Below are 19,412 nucleotides of genomic sequence, written 5' to 3'. Positions count from 1 at the left end.
ACCAAAAAAAAAAAAAAAAAAAAAAAAGATTCAGTAGGGAACAGTGCAAGGAGTGAGACATTCACATATGATCACACAGAAAGTCATCAAGACAAGACATATTCTTCTAGGCAGCCCATCTTTATGTGTCCCTGTGTCAACAATCAAATTTTGTCAGACAGCATTTACAGGATCACTCTAGCAGTAATCACCTATTTCAGATAATTCCTGTGACTATGATGTTCTCTTCCTTGGGGAGATCCTACCCAGAGTACTAGCAATTTCATTTGTCACCTAAATCAAAGACATCAGTTTGATTATGGAGAATCTGTGAATCTTCATCTAGGTGAGGAAACCCAATATCAAACTGCTGTTGAAGAATCTTTTCAAGTAAACATCTGAAGGATGCAGACATCTTTGCATCTTGGTACATGCAAAGGCCATCTTTAAGGAGGAAACTACATGAAGTCACCATTTCAATAACCTGATATGTATATAAAGTTATTGATATTATACTATTACATATATATATATATATATATATATATACACACTACTATAAAAGTAATTCAGGCTATTAAAAAAATTGGAAAAGTTATCATCCTCTTCAGATATTTTCCTTCTAGCAAATACATGTTACCCTCAGATAAATCCCTCTGAACAGAAACAGTCTTTAACTGATAACCGGCCAAACATAATCTGGTGTAGATAAGGCACAGTATAATAAAATGATGAAAATCTCATTAACCAAAGCAATGTAGTAATTTGTAGATCTTGCCACTTGTTTTAAAGTAATCCAACTTTTAAAATAATTTAAGCAAATACTTGAGTGCAACTACAGCACTTGCCAGATACCTTGAAGCTTAGCACTGCTCCTAGCACAGTGGAGTTGCTCGATAAATGGTTGCTTATTTAAACTCCTAAAATATGTCAGATACTTTGGGCAGCACACCAATTACAATTAGGGAAAAAAGACTTCCTAACGGCTTGCTTTTTAAGCTCGTGTGAGCAGAAAGAAAAACATTAAGAAAATAAAATTACAAACAATATAAACGTGTAACACATGACAAAAGGCCAATTTCCTTAAGTTATGATATAGCATTACAAATCAATAAGAAAAAGCAAAATAGCCTAGCAGAAATACAGTCAAAGCATGGAACAGGCTTGTTCTTTTCAAATAAAAAGGTCTCCCCAAAAGTCAAACACATAACCTCATTTGTAATTAAAAAATGCAAATTAGAAAGGGGGAGGGGCAAGATGGGGCAGGGGATTAAAAGGTACAAACTACTATACATAAAATAAATAAGCTAAAAGGATATATTGTACAGCACAGGGAATATAGTCAATATTTTATAACTTTAAATGAAGTATAATCTATAAAGATATTGAATCACTATGCTGTGTACTTGAAACTAATATAATACTGTAAATCAACTATACTTCAAAAAAAAGAAATGCAAATTAAAAATTTTTTTTTCACTTATCAAGTTGGCAAAGATTAAAAGATTTGATAATACCCAATGGTGATAAGGGTAGGGGGACCCTGGCACTTTCACATATTGTAGAGGAGTCTAAGGTGACATGACTCTTCCAAAAGGTAATGGCCTACCTCTAGGAATTTTGCTTTCAGATATACTCAAAGGCACAAAGATATATGCACCATAAAATGTGCATTGTTACATTGTTTTGTATTAATAAAAAAATAAAAAATCATCCATAGCTGGTTAAGTACGTTATGGTACATTCATACAATGGGAATACGAAGACATCAGAAAGAATGACAAACTATACACATTCATACTACTCTGCACTAATGATATCTTGGAGATATTTATCCATGTATATAGTATGATCCCACTTATGAATATAAAAATACACATATATTTATATGTGTGTATTATGTGTAGTATTAATGAGTGAAAAAATACTCATGAAACCAAGTCATTGCCACAGAGGTGACTTTAACGAGTGAGTTTAAATTTATATGTTTACTTTATACATATATACTAAACTTACATATATACTTCCATTTTTACCTTTTTAAAGTAGCAAACAAAAAGTACAGTATGAGTATAAACTGATATAATCTTTCTGGAAAGCAATTTGCTAATACAGATCAAGAACCTTAAAAATGTTCATACCCTTTGACACTGTAACACCATTTCCAGAAATCTACCTATAATAGGTGTAGAATATTTATGTACCAAAATGTTCCCTGTAGTATAATTTATGATAATGAAAAACTGGAAACTCTGATTATAATTTATTTATTTAAAGGACAACTAAAATCACATACAGTCATAAGAGTAAGACCATAGAAAATAGAATGCAGTTATAAGAAATAATATTTAGAGGATTATTTACTATGAGAAAATGATCATGACACCAAATTTTTTATAAAGTATACCACCAATTTTGTTTTAAAATATATATATATGTGCTTAGAAAAAAACTGCATATGTTAGAGAATCAGAAAACTCCCTATGTATTTTTTTTTTTTTTTTTTTTTTTTTGCGGTACGCGGGCTTCTCACTGTTGTGGCCTCTCCCGTTGCGGAGCACAGGCTCCGGACACGTAGGCTCAGCGGCCATGGCTCACGGGCCCAGCCGCTCCGCGGCATGTGGGATCTTCCCGGACCGGGGCACGAACCCGTGTCCCCTGCATCGGCAGGCGGACTCTCAACCACTGCGCCACCTGGGAAGCCCTCCCTATGTATTTTAAAGCTCCGTTTCCCTTTTTATCTGAAAGAACAGCTGCCACCAGCTGCAGTTGCTTCACCACCCACTTCTCAAACCCTCTGCAGTCTGTCTTTTTCCCCATTACACTTCTGAAATTATGTAAGGTTTCCAATTATTTAATCACTGAGTTTTTTCAGTTCTCATCTTCCAACTTTTCTGCAGCATTTTACATTTCTGTTGAACCGGTTTTATCTTTTTTCTTGGTCTTGTTTATTGGTTCTTTCTTTTGCTGTATCATCTTTCTGCCACTCACTTATACACAGGAGTTATTTCATCCTTCTTTCCCCACAGTAATCTTAATCTGCTTCCTATGTCTCATATTGTTTCTTGCTTTAGACTAGGGCATAGCCATAACTTTAACTGAGAAATGAGTGCAATATATTCCTTTAAATTTTGATTTCTGGGACTTCCCTCGTGGCGCAATGGTTAAGAATCCGTCTGCCAATGCAGGGGACATGGGTTCGAGCCCTGGTCCGGGAAGATCCCACGTGCCGCAGAGCAACTAAGCCCACGTGCCACAACTACTGAAGCCAGTGCGCCTAGAGCCCATGCTCCACAACAAGAGAAGCCACCGCAATGAGAGGGCCATGCACACCAACGAAGAGTAGCCCCTGCTGGCTGCAACTAGAGAAAACCCACACGCAGCCACGAAGACCCAATGCAGCCAAAAATAAATAAATAAATAAAATAAAAAATGTGATTTTAAAAATTCATACCTATTTCTGGTGTTTTTGTTTCTTTGTTTTAGTTTTTGGCCGCACCACGTGGCATGTGGGATCCTTAGTTCCCTGACCAGGGATGGAACCCGCACCCCCTGCCGTGGAAGCGCAGAGTCTTAACCGCTGGACCCAGGGAAGTCCTGCTATCTATTTCCTAATAATTTAAAAAGTAACTTATACTGACCCCTTTCAGCATAAACTATCAAAATAGAAGACACAGAAATAAGTGACTCACCAATTGTATAAATAACTTCAAAATCATCCATTTGAGAATCAGTTATGCTGTTCTTTGCTTCACCTTTCACTTCCCCAAGGAGAAAACCTTCCTATGAGGATAAAAATAAGCAGTATATGGAATACACTGATAGATTACCAAGTTCAGTCACTTAACTAACCAGTATTTCCCAAGAATTTTACAACACATACAAGCGTGTGTTACCAGCTGGAGCACACACAAAAGAAAGACTAGGTGCATTCCAGTTTACCTGGGCAACATAACCAGGTTAAAAAACACGAGTAGAAGAGATTGTAAATACCACTGTGACTTTAGCACTCTTGGAAGTATAAAAGGCTTAAAGGCAGAAATGAGAACACAATGTTCAAGGAACAAGGAGTAGAGCAGTTAGCCTGAGAATGGAAGCCTCCCATCTGTAATGAAATCTTAGGTTGCTATGAACAGCACCAATAATGGACCATCCTGAATGACTGGCCAAGGAGTCTGGATTAATGGCACATGCTTCTGGGAGTCAGTGGAGGCTTCTGCGCTATGAAATGACACAGGATGGGCTTTTAGATTAAGCATGTGCACAATATCAAAGACCTGTAATTCAATATTAGAGTCTGCTGTATAAAAGAGGACCTGTGAGCCCTGGTTCTTTTTAAAATGCAGGCATTTTGCCACCATAGCAGTGATCTCTTTGAGTTTCAGAGAATTCACTTATTTCTCTTGGCACCTTTAGAAACCCAATGAGCTTGACAATGAATTTTTTACCGTCTTTATAACTTCTTTAGTTAAAAATGCTTTAAAAAAATTTTTTTTTCATTAAAAGAAAAACACAAAAGTAACATTTCCACAATGTAAGTCTTTGCTGGAATCAAAGGGGAACAATACGGAACTCTACTCTCTAGCGTTCTATACAAACCCCTGGAAAAGAGACAATGCAAGTACAGCTCTCCATCAAACCACCTTTTAAGGACTTTAGGAAAAAGAGGAACAGAGTCCTCTCTAACACTAGGGCACTTTGCAAGTGCTAATCCTTTAAGCTACAGAGGACTGACAGTCCCACTCTGGTTATGTTTACACTAAGGTATTCCACAGTAATTTCTACAGCCACACACATTTTAAATCATCATGTATTTGCTCTTTGCTAGGTGTTAATCTACAAGCGTGTTTAAAATTGCATACATGAAAGATAGCAATTCCAACTTTATTAGGACTACGCCAAAAAACTATTTTGGATAAGGCCAGCCTTTATTATAAAATGAAGGGCACAAAATTTAGCAGAAATCACTAGGGTTTTATTCAGTATGATATTCTCTAAACCGTATTAGCAAGTTACGACACACTTACTCTAGGACACTACTCAGACTCAAAGTTTTACAGTATTTTATAATTTCATAAAAATGAAAGTTTTTAAAAATAGGTACTGTATTTTTTTTTAAAAAACTACTTCGCCTATAGAGGTTTTGAACCTAGGCGAAAGTGTGAAATAAGCATTTAAATATCTAATATTTCAGGATAAACTTAAATGTTTAAATTACAACCGAAAGCATCAGACAAGGAACTAGCTCAGGCCTTACCACTTAATAAATTTGATACCAATGCAAACAAAAGTCAGCTATCCAATATACGAAATTAATCTTCTTCATCTACTAAGATTCCCCCCAAAATAGCCACTGGATGCATCATTTCTCATTCCTTTACAAGCCTTCCATTTCAACAAACGTGCACAGTAGCTGCTCTGAAGGGGAAAATTGAGTTCTCTGCGAAAACCACTGTCGGTAGTTAGGAGAAAGTTAACCGGCAACCTTCCCAGCGAGCGGTAGCGGGAGAGCGCTGTCTGAACCTTCTATTCCTTCACAACCAAAATGAACCAGAAAAGGGGGACTACTGAAAGAGAGAAATGCGGGTGTGCGGGACACTCCGGGTGGGACGCGGAAATAAACACTGGTTGCGAGAGGGAGGGCTAACTCTGGAAAAGGCTCACCACCGGAGGCACCTCCGGGGCCGCCCGGGAGCGGGAGAAGGCAGCCCCGACTGCACAGAGCCGGCCCGGCGGCGGCGTCGGGAGCCCGCGTGCGGGACCCGGGCAGCGACGGCCGGGACGGCATCCGCACGCGCGCGCGCGCGCGGGTCCTTTTCTGAGGTGACGCCAGAGCCCGCCCCGGTCCTCGGCTCACCGTGTCCGAGTCGGTGTTGAGGTGCTGGAAGACGAGCGCGCCCAGCACAAAGCCAGAGAGCACCGCCGACGTGCTCTCGCCCTCCATGCTTCCGCCGCCGCCGCCGCCGCCGCCGCGCTGCTCGAGCTGACACGGCTCTGCGCGGCCCGCACCGGGCCGGGTCCTCGGCGGCGAGGCGGGGCCGAGCGAGGAGGAGGGATCTGCGCCGGCGCACTGGCCGCGGCGCGCTCCCCAGAGGGGCGGGGTTGGTGGCGAGTCGCTGGGGCTCTCTGATGCGGAGCTGGCGGCTCTGACGAGGGCTCTGGTTCGTCCATCTCAGTGTTGGGTACCTGCCCAGCGCCAGGCCACGGACAGCGCTTTGGTGGCTAGCTGCTACTGAGGGAACCTGGCATATGTGCAAAACTGGAATAAGTGAACATTTCTGACAGAATAGAGGCATTGCCTAGTGGCATAATATCACAATGGAAATGCCACGTTTGGAGTTTTCAGAGTGTCAGATGCTGCCCGTTACCCATGGAAACTTCTGGAATACTAACGACCGTTTCAGAGAATGTCTTTTCTAGATCTCTCCAGTGATGTCCCGTCCCATGCAGTGGGGAGGAGGGGAACGTGTTTCTTTGAGAGTTTGCTTGCTTTTAGAAAATTGAGGACTCAGTTCAAAGAATATACAGACTTTTTAACATTGTTCTGACAATTTAATGATAGGTATAAACGTACTGTGATGGATCATTTGACATAAACGTAAGGAGAGTAGGAAGACCAGGGCTTGCCAATTTTCCACACACTATATATAAAGCTATGGTTTTTAAATGAAAGCCAGCAAAATATCAGACTGAATTGAATTGATATTACATATTTCTCGGTTTTGTTGTGTAGCAGCCATATTTCACTAACACATTGAACACATGTGTAGAATTAAAGATTATGTGTTTATTCCCTAAAATTGTTTCGTGCTGTCGTTTCAGCATAATCACTGTTAATATGAAGAGATTTTCACGTAATTTGTGTTTTATGGATAGTAATGATCTAAAGGATTAAAAAATAAAAAACATTAGTCCAAGAGAGTGGAAGTAAACCCTCACATGTAAGGTCAAAAGATGGTTGCCAAGACAATTCACTGGGGAAGGACAGGCTTTTCAACAGATGCAAAAGAATGAAGTTAGATCCTTAACTTATGCCATATGTAACAATCAGCTCAAAATGGATAAAAGCTCTAAATGTAAGACCTAAAACGATAACATTCTTAGCAGAAAACATTGGGGAAAACTTCATGACACTGGATTTGGCAATGATTTCTTGCATGTGACACCAAAGGCAAAGACAAAGGAAAAAATAGACAAATTCTGCTTCATCAAATTAAAAACTTTTGTCCATCACAGGACACTATCAAGAGAGTGAAAAGGCAACCTACAGAATGGGAGAAATATTTGCAAACCATATATCTGATAAGGAATTAATATCCAAAATATATATAAAGAGCTACAACTCAACGACAACAGAAAAAAAAAAACAGTTAAAAAATGAGCAAACATCTTCTTGAATAGACATTTCTCTAAAGAAGCTATACAGAAGGCCAATAAGTACATGAAAAGATATCAATACTTAACATCACTAATCATTAGGGAAATGCAAATCAAACCATAATGGCATACCACTTCACACCCATTAGGATAGCAATGGTATTATAAAAAATATATTTGGTCTCTGTTCCTGCATCCAGGAACAGAGTTCCTAAAACCCTTAGAGTCTCCAGAACGATAATTATGTCTTCTGTATGCTAACGTGACTGTTGGGGAGGGAGGGTGGTGGACTAGATAGCTTAAGGATGGGAGCTAGTTTCCAGAAAGACCAAGCCTTGATCAGAGGATTGAAACTTTTAGCCCCACTCCTGACCTTTTAGGTGAGAGGGGCTGGAGATTGAGTTTAAATTGTTGCCAAAATCTCAGCTTCTCTGTGTACCGCTGTGGAACAGAAATACGGAGACAGAGGTTTTGGAGGAAGAGAGAGATGGATTTATTTTTCTGCCAGGCAGAAGGGAAGACACAGCAGGCTAGAGCCTCAAGAACTGTGCCCCCCACCTTAGGGAGCTGGAGAAGATTTTTATATGTGGGGCTCGCAGTCCAGGGTATATGGTAAGGACCAAAGTAGCGAAGGTCTTACATTCATTCTTCTTCTTCCTGCATTATTTCAGAACAGTTGCAGATGGCTTCAGGCAGCCCGGTAGTTGGTAATTGGGTCCGTTTGTCTCTGGGTTATAAAGGCCTGCTACCTTTTTTCTGAAATGCAAATGCTACAAGGGGTGAGATTTGCTACAAGGGAGTGCAGGATGTAATTCACATAGTGTTAAAGAGTAATAGGTTAGTTTTGTGAAGTACAAATCTAGTTACAGACACTACAGATTAGTGACAGTTAAAAAAAAAAAAAAACAGCAAACCTAGGAGAGATTAACTCTTTCAGGCCAGGTTATGTTTCTTCTCTAACCTGTTCACTGTTCCCTTTATTTTCCTTGTTCTCAGGAGAGGGAAAACTTCATTTCTATATTTGCTGCAACAAAATCACTGATGGCCAGTGATTTAACCAACTGTGCCTAAGTAATGAAACCTCCATTAAAACCACTAAAGAATAGGGTTCCAGGTTAAAGACTTGAATGTAAGACCTGAAACCATTAAACTCATAGAAGAAAGCATAAGCAGTGCACTCTTTGACATCAGTCTTAGCAATATTTTTCTAGATGGTCTCCTTAGGCAAGGGAAACAAGAGCAAAAATAAACAAATGGGATTACGTCAAACTAACAAGTTCTGCACAGCAAAGGAAAGCATCAACAAAATGAAAAGACAGCCTATCAAATGGGAAAAAAATATTTGAAAATGATATATCTAATAAGGGGTTAATATCCAAAATATATAAAGAACTCACACAACTCAACAACAAAAAACCCTGAACCATCCAATTAAAAAATGGGCAAAGGAGCTAAATAGAAAAATTTCCAAAGAAGACATACAGACAGCTAACAGGCACATGAAAAGATGTTCAACATCACTAATTATTAGGGAAATGAAAATCAAAACCACAATGAGATACCACCTCACACCTGTTAGAATGTCTATTATCAAAAACGCAAGAAATGGGGACTTCCCTCGTGGCACAGTGGTTAAGAATCCGCCTGCCAGTGCAGGGTACATGGGTTCGAGCCCTGGTCCGGGAAGATCCCACACGCCGCGGAGCAACTAAGCCTGTGTGCCACAACTACTGAGCCTGCGCTCTAGAGCCCGCAAGCCACAAATACTGAGCCCGAGTACCACAACTACTGAAGCCCATGTGCCTAGAGCCTGAGCTCCACAACAAAGAGAAGCCACCGCAATGAGAAGCCTGCGCACTGCAACGAAGAGTAGCCCCCGCTCGCCGTAACTAGAGGAAGCCCACACACAGCAACAAAGACCCAACACAGCCAAAAATAAAAATAAATAAATAAATTTTAAAAAATAATGAAATAAAATGCACCAAACAAGTCTGCTCTATTTACCCCAGTTTGGAAGAATTTTTTAAAAGCTGGAAAGCAAAGAATACAATGAGAAACCTGAACTGGCATGGCCTGGGGCAAGAGTCAAGCATACAAATCAAGATGAAGATTGGCTAAACGGGGCCCCTTGACTGAGGACCCAAAATCTAACGCACAAGAGGAGGTAAAACGGGTCTGGGGATGAGGAAGTCTCTGAGATACCTTGACACAGGAGCCTCATGCACTGTGGCACCAACACCACTTGGTGAAGCCCTAACATGGCCTGCAATTAGATTGAGAGAATACTGCATAGAAATGGAAGAGTTGATATCTTCTTGTTTATATCTTATTGACTTAAAAGTACTTATATATTAAAGATATTGACCTTATGTCTGTCAAATATTGAAAGTGTTTGTTTTTCCCCAGGTGGCTTTTAAATTTTACACGCATTTAAAGTAAATTACTTTTAATACAGAAGCTTTAAAATTTTGTATTTAAAGCTTCTATTCATGCCCTTAATCTTTCTAATGTATCGTGTTTAGGAAGACTTCCCTGTCTTATGATTAGTAACGATTATTTTTGAATTAGCAGGGGACATATGTTCGAGCCCTGGTCCGGGAAGATCCCACATGCTGCGGAGCAACTAAGCCCGTGTGCCACAACTACTGAGCCTGTGCTCTAGAGCCCGTGAGCCACAACTACTGAGCCCCCAAGCCACAACTACTGAAGCCCATGCGCCTAGAGCCCATGCTCCGCAGCAAGAGAAGCCACTGCAATGAGAAGCCCGCGCACCGCAACTAAGAGTAGCCCCTGCTCGCCACAACTAGAGAAAGCCTGCGCACGGCCACGGAGACCCAAAGCAGCCAAAAATAAATAAATAATTTTTTTTTAAAAAAAGGGGCAATTACTAATTAAGACTAATGCCATTTGCGGAATGGAACCTTAGCAGAGATCATTTACCAAAGTCTAAACACCGGATCCATACAAACAATAGAATTGCTTTAAAATTGTTTTTTTAATGGTAATTTTTTTCTTTCTTCACTAAAAGGAACTAGTACTCCTTAGAGAAAAGGCTGATTTTGAAAGCTGGAGCAAGAGAAAATACAAGATGAGCCTGAAATATTTATTTGGTGTCGGAAAATAAAGATGGACTCAAAAAATGAGGTAAACATGTCAACCTGACATAGGAGTCAGGTGGAAAGGGCTGATACTGACCAAATCTGATGCAAAATATCAAAATAAATAACAATAGTAATAAATTATGTCCCATTGAATAGAGTAAAAATCTTTGAGTCCATAGGGATACAAATGAGTGGATGAATAAATAAATGGGGTAAAAGAAAGCTCTTCCTTACAGTTGAATACCAACTAATAAATGTAGAAGGAGTCACAAAATTAGAAAACCCCTTTTGGCAACTCTCATCATCATCATCATAATTGATACAGGCAACAGGTACTAAAACTAAAGGGTAAAGTTTGAGTAACAGCCTATTTATGTAGTGTCCAAGTATTTCCACCAAAGATATTTATGAATGACAGGAGGAAAAGTAACTTTGCAAACCCCACCTTAATGAAATAATGAAATAATGAAAGTTAACATCACCAGTAAAGAGGCAAGTCAACATCAGATGGCTCCTGGTATGAAGCTCTGAGAAGACAACATCAGTTCAGCCATATTCTTGCTAAAAGTGAATTTTCTCACGAGGAAACACCAAACTCAAACTGAAGAACATTTTATAAAATAACTGACCTGTACTTTTTATAAATGTCAATGGCATGAAACACAAAGGCTGAGAAAATGTTCTAGATTAAAGAAAACCAGGGGACTTCCCTGGTGGGCAGTTGTTAAGAATCAGCCTGCCAATGCAGGGGACATAGGTTCGATCACTGGTCTGGGAAGATCCCACATGCTGCGGAGCAACTAAGTCTGTGCGCTACAACTGAGCCTGCGCTCTAGAGCCCACGAGCCACAACTACTGAGCCCACACACCACAACTACTGAAGCCCACACGCCTAGAGCCCATGCTCCGCAACAAGAGAAACCACTGCAATGACAAGCCCTCACACTGCAACGAAGAGTAGTCCCCGCTCGCAGCAACTAGAGAAAGCCCACACACAGCAATGAAGACCCAACGCAGCCATAAATAAATAAATTTATAAAAAATAAAAAAATAAAGAAAACCAAAGAAACAGGTAACCAAATGCTGCAAGGAATAACCCAAAATTGGATCAATTGGACAAATTGGATCAATTGGTGAAAATAATTTTACCAGATTTTATTTTGCCTTTTCTATAATTAACATATGATAACTCAGGAAAACCTGAGTAATAGAGCACCTCTGAAATCTCCACTTCAAGAACTATTTGTAAAAGTTACGAATAGATTTCCTCCAGTTACCCAAATTGCTTAGCTTTGAATACGTTTGAATAAGAGTTTGTAAATTTTCTAGCCAGACTGAAACTTTCCCTGCCATACTCGAAATTTTGCTAAAAAAAAAGCATGGATTTTATTTTTCCAATCTGGGGATTCCTTTAATACATTCTATTAATTAAGAACAAAACACCTCATTTTACAGGTGAAATACTTAAAGAACTATACAAGATACTTCCATGAATCAGTGATGTCATTATCCATGTCATTCGGAGTCCCCAAACTCAGAAGATAAGGTGAGATAATCTATTATAAAATCCAAATAGTTTAAAATTTCTAGAAAACATAATCTCCCTTCAGCCCAAGTTTTACCCCAACATAATGATAATACAATCTTTACCTCAAAATGCCCATAAAGTCCCACCATACGAAATTCTTATAGGAAGGCTCATAAAGCTTGGCATGACTCCTACTATGATTGATTCCTCCTACAATATTCCAATCTTACCAAGTATTTTCAAAGTATCATTTCTACAGTAGATGTCCAACAGTTACAAGATGTTTCCAAAAAGAACATTATCAGACATACCCTTCCTTGATGTACCACCAGGAGATCTAAGAAAACACACCAAGAGAAGTCAGCCTTAGAACATACTAGAAAAGAACATTTTAGATCCTAATTATGTTTCCTAGCACCAATGCAAACTCTTGTGGGAATATGCTTCCCAACTGTATTAGTTTGCTAGGGCTACCATAACAAAATACCACAGACTGGGGGGCTTAAACAACAGAAATTATTTCCGGTTCTGGAGGCTAACAGTCCAAGATCAAGGTGCCAGCAGGATTTTTTTTTTTTTTCTGAGGTCTCTCTCCTTAGCTTCCAGATGGAGGCCTTCTTGCTGTGTCTTCTCATGGTCCTTCTTCAGTGCACAAACATCTCTCGTGTATCCAAACTTTCTCTTCTTTTCTAAAACATTTTTTAAATTAATTAATTAATTATTTTTGGCTGTGTTGGGTCTTCATTGCTGCACACGGGCTTTCTCTAGTTGCAGCGAGTGGGGGCTACTCTTCATTACAGCGTGCGGGCTTCTCATTGTAGTGGCTTCTCTTGTTGCAGGGCATGGGCTCTAGGCCCGTGGGTTTCAGTAGTTGTGGCGCGTGGGCTCGGCAGTTGTGGCTTGCGGGCTGTAGAGCGCAGGCTCAGTATTTGTGGCGCACGGGCTTAGTTGCTCCGCTGCATGTGGGATCTTCCCGGCCTAGGGCTCGAACCCGTGTCCCTTGCATTGGCAGGCGGATTCTTAATCACTGCGCCACCAGGGAAGCCCAAACTTTCTCTTCTCGTAAGGACATCAGTCATTTAGATTAGGGCTCACCCTAATGAACTCATTTTAACTGAATTATCTCTTTAAAGACCCCACCTCCAAATAAGGTCACAGTTTGAGGTACTGTTCGTTAGGGCTTCAACATAAGCATTTGGGGGGACACAATTCAATCCATACCACTAGCCTAATGCAGTTAGAGTTCCAGATATCTAGTTCACTGGAGATCTGATGCTGACGTTCATTAAATGGTCTCCATAAACAGATGACTTCCAGAAGTAGAAAGCTTTCTCCTGTAAAAAATTAGTAAACAGAAACCTCAATTAAATAAAATTGGGAGACCAGAAGGGGGAGCTCTCACACCCTGAGCCGGCAGCAGAGCTCAGCAAGAAGAAAGACCATTCTTTGCTGGCAAGGACTCAGCAAATGAAAAGCCATGGATGCTATGTTTACTATCGTCCTCCCAATTTCCATTTCCTCTCTATATAAGTGTGCTCCTTCCCTTGTTGTTTTGGAACGTGCATGTGGCTTGCCATGGCTGCAGACCACCAAATTATCTTTCTCTGCCGATCCCGAATAAACCCATCTTTGCTGGAGAAATACCTGGCAGTCTGTTTCAGGTCTACGTGCCAAACATTTTAGGTATCAAGAAGATGGCATCGGATATTGTCAAAGATAAACAAAGTTGGATATTAGTTAAAGTGGTTAAAAAAAAAAGATTTTATTTAGTAACTACTACCATAGGAGAAAGAGCTGAGCTCCACTCCAATTTGTGCAGAGGTGATTGGGCATTTTCAAGGAAGAGTGAGGGAGTAGGAAGGGGGAGTGAGTGGAGGCTTGAGCAGAAGCAGGGAGGTGAAAAATTACCAGAAAAGAGTAAGAGGGTTGGTCGATGTAAATATGATTAGACCTAGACCTTCTGTGCCTGCTAATTGGCATTTCTTCTAGGCTTCTACCCTTCCAAAGAGACTGGGAGACAGAGACCCTATCCCTCCCAATGATTACATTTCAAAGGAATAGTTTTCAGGTCCTTGAGAAAGACACTCTTGGAAAAGGGACAAAGGAAGGATTTATAATTGTAAGCCCTTTTTAGTAAATGTTCTAAGAAAGGGAAGTCAGGGGCCTATCATCCGGTATTGGCTGGAACAAACAGCAAATTCTTTTGGCAGTCTTCAGCTTTTCAAGACAGAAATTCAACGGGCAGCAGGGTCATCCCAGGGACATGACCTTAATCTGATAGAAGCCATTTAGTTTGGTCAAGTCTCTTAGTGCATGGGTTTGGATGGAGACTTTTGTGCCAAGAGTTTTTGCAGTTCTCAGTACAAACATCTTTCTCCCACAACCTTTGGATCAAGATCTATGATCTGATGATGGACTTTAAAACCCCTAAATATGATTTTCAAACAATCAAAGTGACTGCAAATCTTTCTAAGGGTTGGAATTTCCAACCATTGGACTTTGCAACTATTGGATTAACTGACCCTGGAACCCTCTGGAATATTATCAACTGCAACATATCTACATGGTCAAGTGTGCTCTAGGCCTCCAATAATTAGCTGCTATTACTATTATCTTCCAGAGCCTTAAAGAAACCCAAGAGACATCAAGAATAGAAAGAGACAAGGGAGTAATAATGGAAGCTGTTATCTAATTATTTTCTCACCAAATCATATAGAAACATTATGTGATTTATTTAATATAATTCAGGGCATTTGTCCTCCACAATCAGACCAACAAAATTCACACAGCAACTGATACTTTAAACTGTACATTTTTGTCTCCTGAATGAGAGAATCCCTGGGACAGTTCTTCCTGTGATTACCTCATCAAAATGCAACTTGTAATTTAGACATGATTCTGGTGAACAAGATTTACTGTTTCAGCTGCCAAGGTTTCTCTTAGCTCCAGGAAGCTACCTTGTCCAAGGACCTGCCCTTTCTAGAGTGGCTGACATTTAACTGATCGTGCAGGGGTATAAAGGCCTGGCCATTTTGGCCCAATGAGGGACAACTCTTGTGAGTCATACATGTCCCAGAGCTTCCTATGGATTTGGTTTGGCTGAGGCTTTGCCAGGCTTGCATGACTGTTGGATTTCACCTTCTGTCTGATTCTATTCCCCCACACCACTCCCCAGCCTCCCAGGTGTTGGTGTTACTGAACCAAACTTGAGTCCCCTTACCTGACATGCAGTAAAGTTAATCTACTGACACTGGCTTATGGTGAAGGAAGGTGCAGCATTTTTTGCAGGGCACCAAGAAGGGATAATGGAAAGCCAGTGTTCAAAAGACCCAAGCTCCCCGATGGCTTTTAGGAAAGATTTTTTTTTTATTTGTTTATTTTTGACTGTGTCGGGTCTTAGTTGCGGCACGTGGGATATTTCCTTGTGGAGTGCAGGCTTCTCTCTAGTTGTGGCGTGAGGGCTTAGTAGTTGCGGTGCACAGACTTAGTTGCCCCGTGGCACGTGGGATCTTAGTTCCCCGACCAGGGATCGAACCCACGTCCCCTGCATTGGAAGGCAGATTCTTAACCACTGGACCACCAGGGAAGTCCCAGGAAAGGATTTTTAAAGGCAACAATTTTTAAAGGATTTTTAGGGGTGAGGGTCACAGGGTATCTGATCAGCTTGTGGGCATTCTTCTGATTAATTTGTGGTGAAGTAACAGGGTGATGTTTTGGGAATCTTAACCATTAGTCTTCTGCTTTCCACCGGTCTGTGGTCTACGAGCTTGTGGTCAGCTTGTGGTCACCATCCTCCACAGGGTGGGGGGTCTTATTTTCTGCAGAACAACTCAAAGATATGCCTCGGATTATTATCTCTGTCCCTTCAGGAGGAACTAGGAGTCCTGTGACTCTGCTTTATGACTGAATTGTTGTTTCTTGACTGCTTTTCCTTTGTTTCTGTATTTCCTTGCTTCTCTAATTATTAACTGCTTGAGTCTGTTCTTTGGAACTTGGGGAAGTCCTAGGGGGCTGAAGGTTTTCTACAAACAAGAAGTGGGGCACATGGAGGGGCTTTTGTACCCAAGAAGGCCCCACAGGGTCCTGCTTGGTTTCATTGGTCCCTAATAAATGCCCTACAGGCAAAATTCCATCTCAGCGGCAGCTTTCAAAGAACACAACATGTACCAGTGGTCAGTTGTACTTTCCAAATATTCAAAATAAACCCATCAGTTGCTCATATTTTATTAAGATGATAAATTACCAGGGGAGGTCTAAGACACTGCATGTCACTGGTTTGTGCAAGGATTTTTGACCTGACTACAAGTTCTTGAACAAAAATCTGTGATACATAATTTAACCCTGACTATGATCCAAATTGGCTAGTCCTAGGCTGGCTAAAGAATTGGATATAAAAATAGGTTCAGAATATTTCTTATTATATTGGTGATTGTCACTGCATTTTTTGCCTTTCTCCATTGTTTGACATTCAGGCACTTAATGTTGCTATGAAGTCGTTACCCCAAGGCAATTCCAACTAAAAGTACTGTGTCAAAAAAGCAGCCCTGGGCTTCCCTGGTGGCGCAGTGGTTGGGAGTCCGCCTGCCGATGCTGGGGACGCAGGTTCGTGCCCCGGTCCGGAAGGGTCCCACATGCCGCGGAGCGGCTGGGCCCGTGAGCCATGGCCTCTGAGCCTGCGCGTCCGGAGCCTGTGCTCCGCAATGGGAGAGGCCTCAACAGTGAGAGGCCCGCGTACCGCAAAATAAAAAAAAAAATTAAAAAAAAAAAAAAGCAGCCTTGGGGCTTCCCTGGCGGTCCAGTGGTTAAGAATCTGCCTTCCAATGCAGGGGTTGCGGGTTATATCCCTGGTTGGGGAACTAAGATCCCACATGCCACGGGGCAACTAAGCCCGCACACTGCAACTACTGAGCACGTGAGCCACAACTAGAGCCTGTGTGCCGCAACTACAGAGCCCACACACTCTAGAGTCCGCTTGCCACAGCTACTGAGCCCGTGCCACAACGAAGAGCCCGCGCACCGCGAAGAAGATCCCACAGGCCGCGACTAAGACCGTCGCAGCCAAAAATAAAATAAGTAAATAAATATTAAAAAAAAAAAGCAGCCCTTATGGACAACTTGGTTCCTTTAGGGAGCCGACATCGACCAAAAAGGTGGAACTGAGAATTTCTGGTGAGGAAAGGGGTATAATCCTGGTTTAACAAAGATAGAGGTGCCAACAGAAGAACAAAGGCAGACATTACACACTACAGATAAAGCTCATTCTCCAAGCGCGATTCCTGGAGCAGCAGCATCTGGGAAGATGTTAGATATGCAAATTCTCCAGCCCCACCCCAAACCTAAGAAATCAGAAATTCATGTGGTGGAGCACAGCACTCAGTGTCTCAACAACCTCTCCAAGTGCCTGCCCTAACATTTGAGAGCTGCTATTCAAGACAATCTGCAAGTAACTGAAATTGTTTTCCCTCAGGCCTCAGTCAGCATGCCCCAGTGTGGACTCCTAGACAGGCCCTCAAGGATGCTTTCCAGTCAATCAGATGACTTAAGTAAAAAAAATAGAGCCCACTATTCCTAGACTATCTTTTTTCCTCCTATCTTGTCTCCTCCTTTATATATTCTCTTTTTACCTTTGTTTAATTGTAACCAAGAGTAAACTCCTAATATGCTACCTAAGTTAAAGTTCTCTGAATTTGTCCCAAGGAAAGCCAATTATTTCTTAATTTTTCTGAAAGTATCATTTTGAGTCTGAGAGAGCTAAACTGGGATTGCCAGGCTGATGATATAATCTGGACCAGCATGCAAACTCCCAATGGTGAGTCTAGTGTAATTGATATCTGGAGCAAGTATGTTGTTTTTTCTTAACATTCCTTCCTCTATACAACAAAATTATTTTCAGTAATAATCACAAAATGAAGTAAACAATGATAAAGCCCAGAAAAGAATTGTAAACGTTGAAACTTTTTAAAAAATTGAACTGTATGTATAATTATTCCAGGAAAAATAAGTAAATAAACATCAAATTAATAATAAAATAAATATTAGAGTACAGAAAAAGACAAAATAGTAGATTAATACTTTTTAATTCCATTGATGTATTTTCTTTTTTTTTTTGAAATGGGAGAAACTCATATCTACACATTGGTCTATGTAATAATCAATAGTAATATTACAGTTTTTCCACCAGGGACATAAGTAATGAGGTATAGTCTCATTCTGTTTGGAATTCCTATGAAGGCCAGGGATTTATGTTCACTACAATATAACAATTTTAGGGACAATGTAAGTTATTGACCTAGTAGTCAAATAAAGCCAGCACGAAGAATAACAATAAAAATAGGGAGACACTTTAGCTGTATTATTAGAATCATGTTAGTTATAGGTTTGATGCTTCAGAGGCATGTGCTTGCTTGCTTAAATTGGGATCCAATAGTATTCATCTCTGTCAAATATCTGTGGCATTTTAAATAGATGAGTTAATGAAAACTCAAATCATTTCAAGGAAAGACTGCGTTTTTTTACCTTTCTATTTGCATTTTTAGACATCTATTTTTCTCATAAAAAGGATCATAGCAGGAATATGGAAAGCAATGATTGCACTTGTGACATCAAATTTTGAACAGATATGCATAAAAACAAATGAGTATCATAAAGGAAAAAATAAGTTATCTTAACAGCATATCATTATTTATATAGTTTCTTCAAAATGAATGGAGTGTGTGATGGCCATAGATGTGCTCCAGTCAGGTCTTCTTCAAGAGAACCCACTGCGGGAGCACAGTTGGTGGAAAACCTCCACCTGCAGCCCCTGTGGATTCTGTGGCCATCCTGCCCCCACCCCCATCCTGACTGCTTCGAATCAATCCATGAGATGTTGGAGGAACTAATGCAGGCCCATTCTTAAGAGATACCAGAGTCCTTCAACAGGGGATTGTGGCTCAAGGACTCCCCGTCAGCCTGGTGGAGATTTTCTTAGCTTGCCCTGCAGCCTGAGACTCCTCCTCCACTGTCTTCCTTCCTTGCGTTTCTCTTTCCCAGGTGTCAGAGAGCTGGCATTCTGAAGCCTCTGCCTGCTTACTCTCACTCTCTCTCCCCATTTATCTTTCACAGGCATTTTCCCCAATGTGTCTCTTGCACATTTAATCCTATCTTTGTGTCTGCTTCTCAGCAGAAGGACCCACAAGGACAGAGTACCTGTGTTTTCATACACCTATGAAGGTTTTTCTGAGCCATAAAGATCACAGCTTCAAATTTGTGCCAGTTTAAAAAATAATCTCCAATCACTGATCCAACATGAATATTCATGCTGATCATTTTACAGGTCGAAACAAAATCATTCTCGGGGTTTTTTTCCAGCTTTATTGAAGTATAATTTAAAAACAAAATTATATAAATTTAAGGTGTACAACGTGATGATTTCATATATATATATA

The 19,412-nt window shown here is 40.6% G+C and overlaps 1 protein-coding gene across 1 annotated transcript in view; it reads right to left on the bottom strand.

The window, feature by feature from the left end:
• Positions 1–5,933, bottom strand: part of ABRAXAS1 (abraxas 1, BRCA1 A complex subunit) — a 19,022-nt gene extending 13,089 nt beyond the window's left edge. Inside the window, exons 1-2 of the mRNA XM_007447525.1 lie at positions 5,837–5,933; positions 3,672–3,762 (exon numbers count right to left, since the gene is read on the bottom strand). Of these exons, the coding sequence (XP_007447587.1) occupies positions 3,672–3,762; positions 5,837–5,923 (178 nt within the window). The 5' untranslated portion in view covers positions 5,924–5,933. The remainder of the gene's footprint in view (positions 1–3,671; positions 3,763–5,836) is intronic.
• Between the last annotated feature and the right edge of the window lie 13,479 nt (positions 5,934–19,412).

This window comes from Lipotes vexillifer, unplaced genomic scaffold (genome assembly GCF_000442215.2).
Source record: "Lipotes vexillifer unplaced genomic scaffold, Lipotes_vexillifer_v1.1 scaffold272, whole genome shotgun sequence".
NCBI lineage: Eukaryota > Metazoa > Chordata > Mammalia > Artiodactyla > Lipotidae > Lipotes > Lipotes vexillifer.
This window is presented reverse-complemented; position numbering and strand designations above follow the sequence as displayed.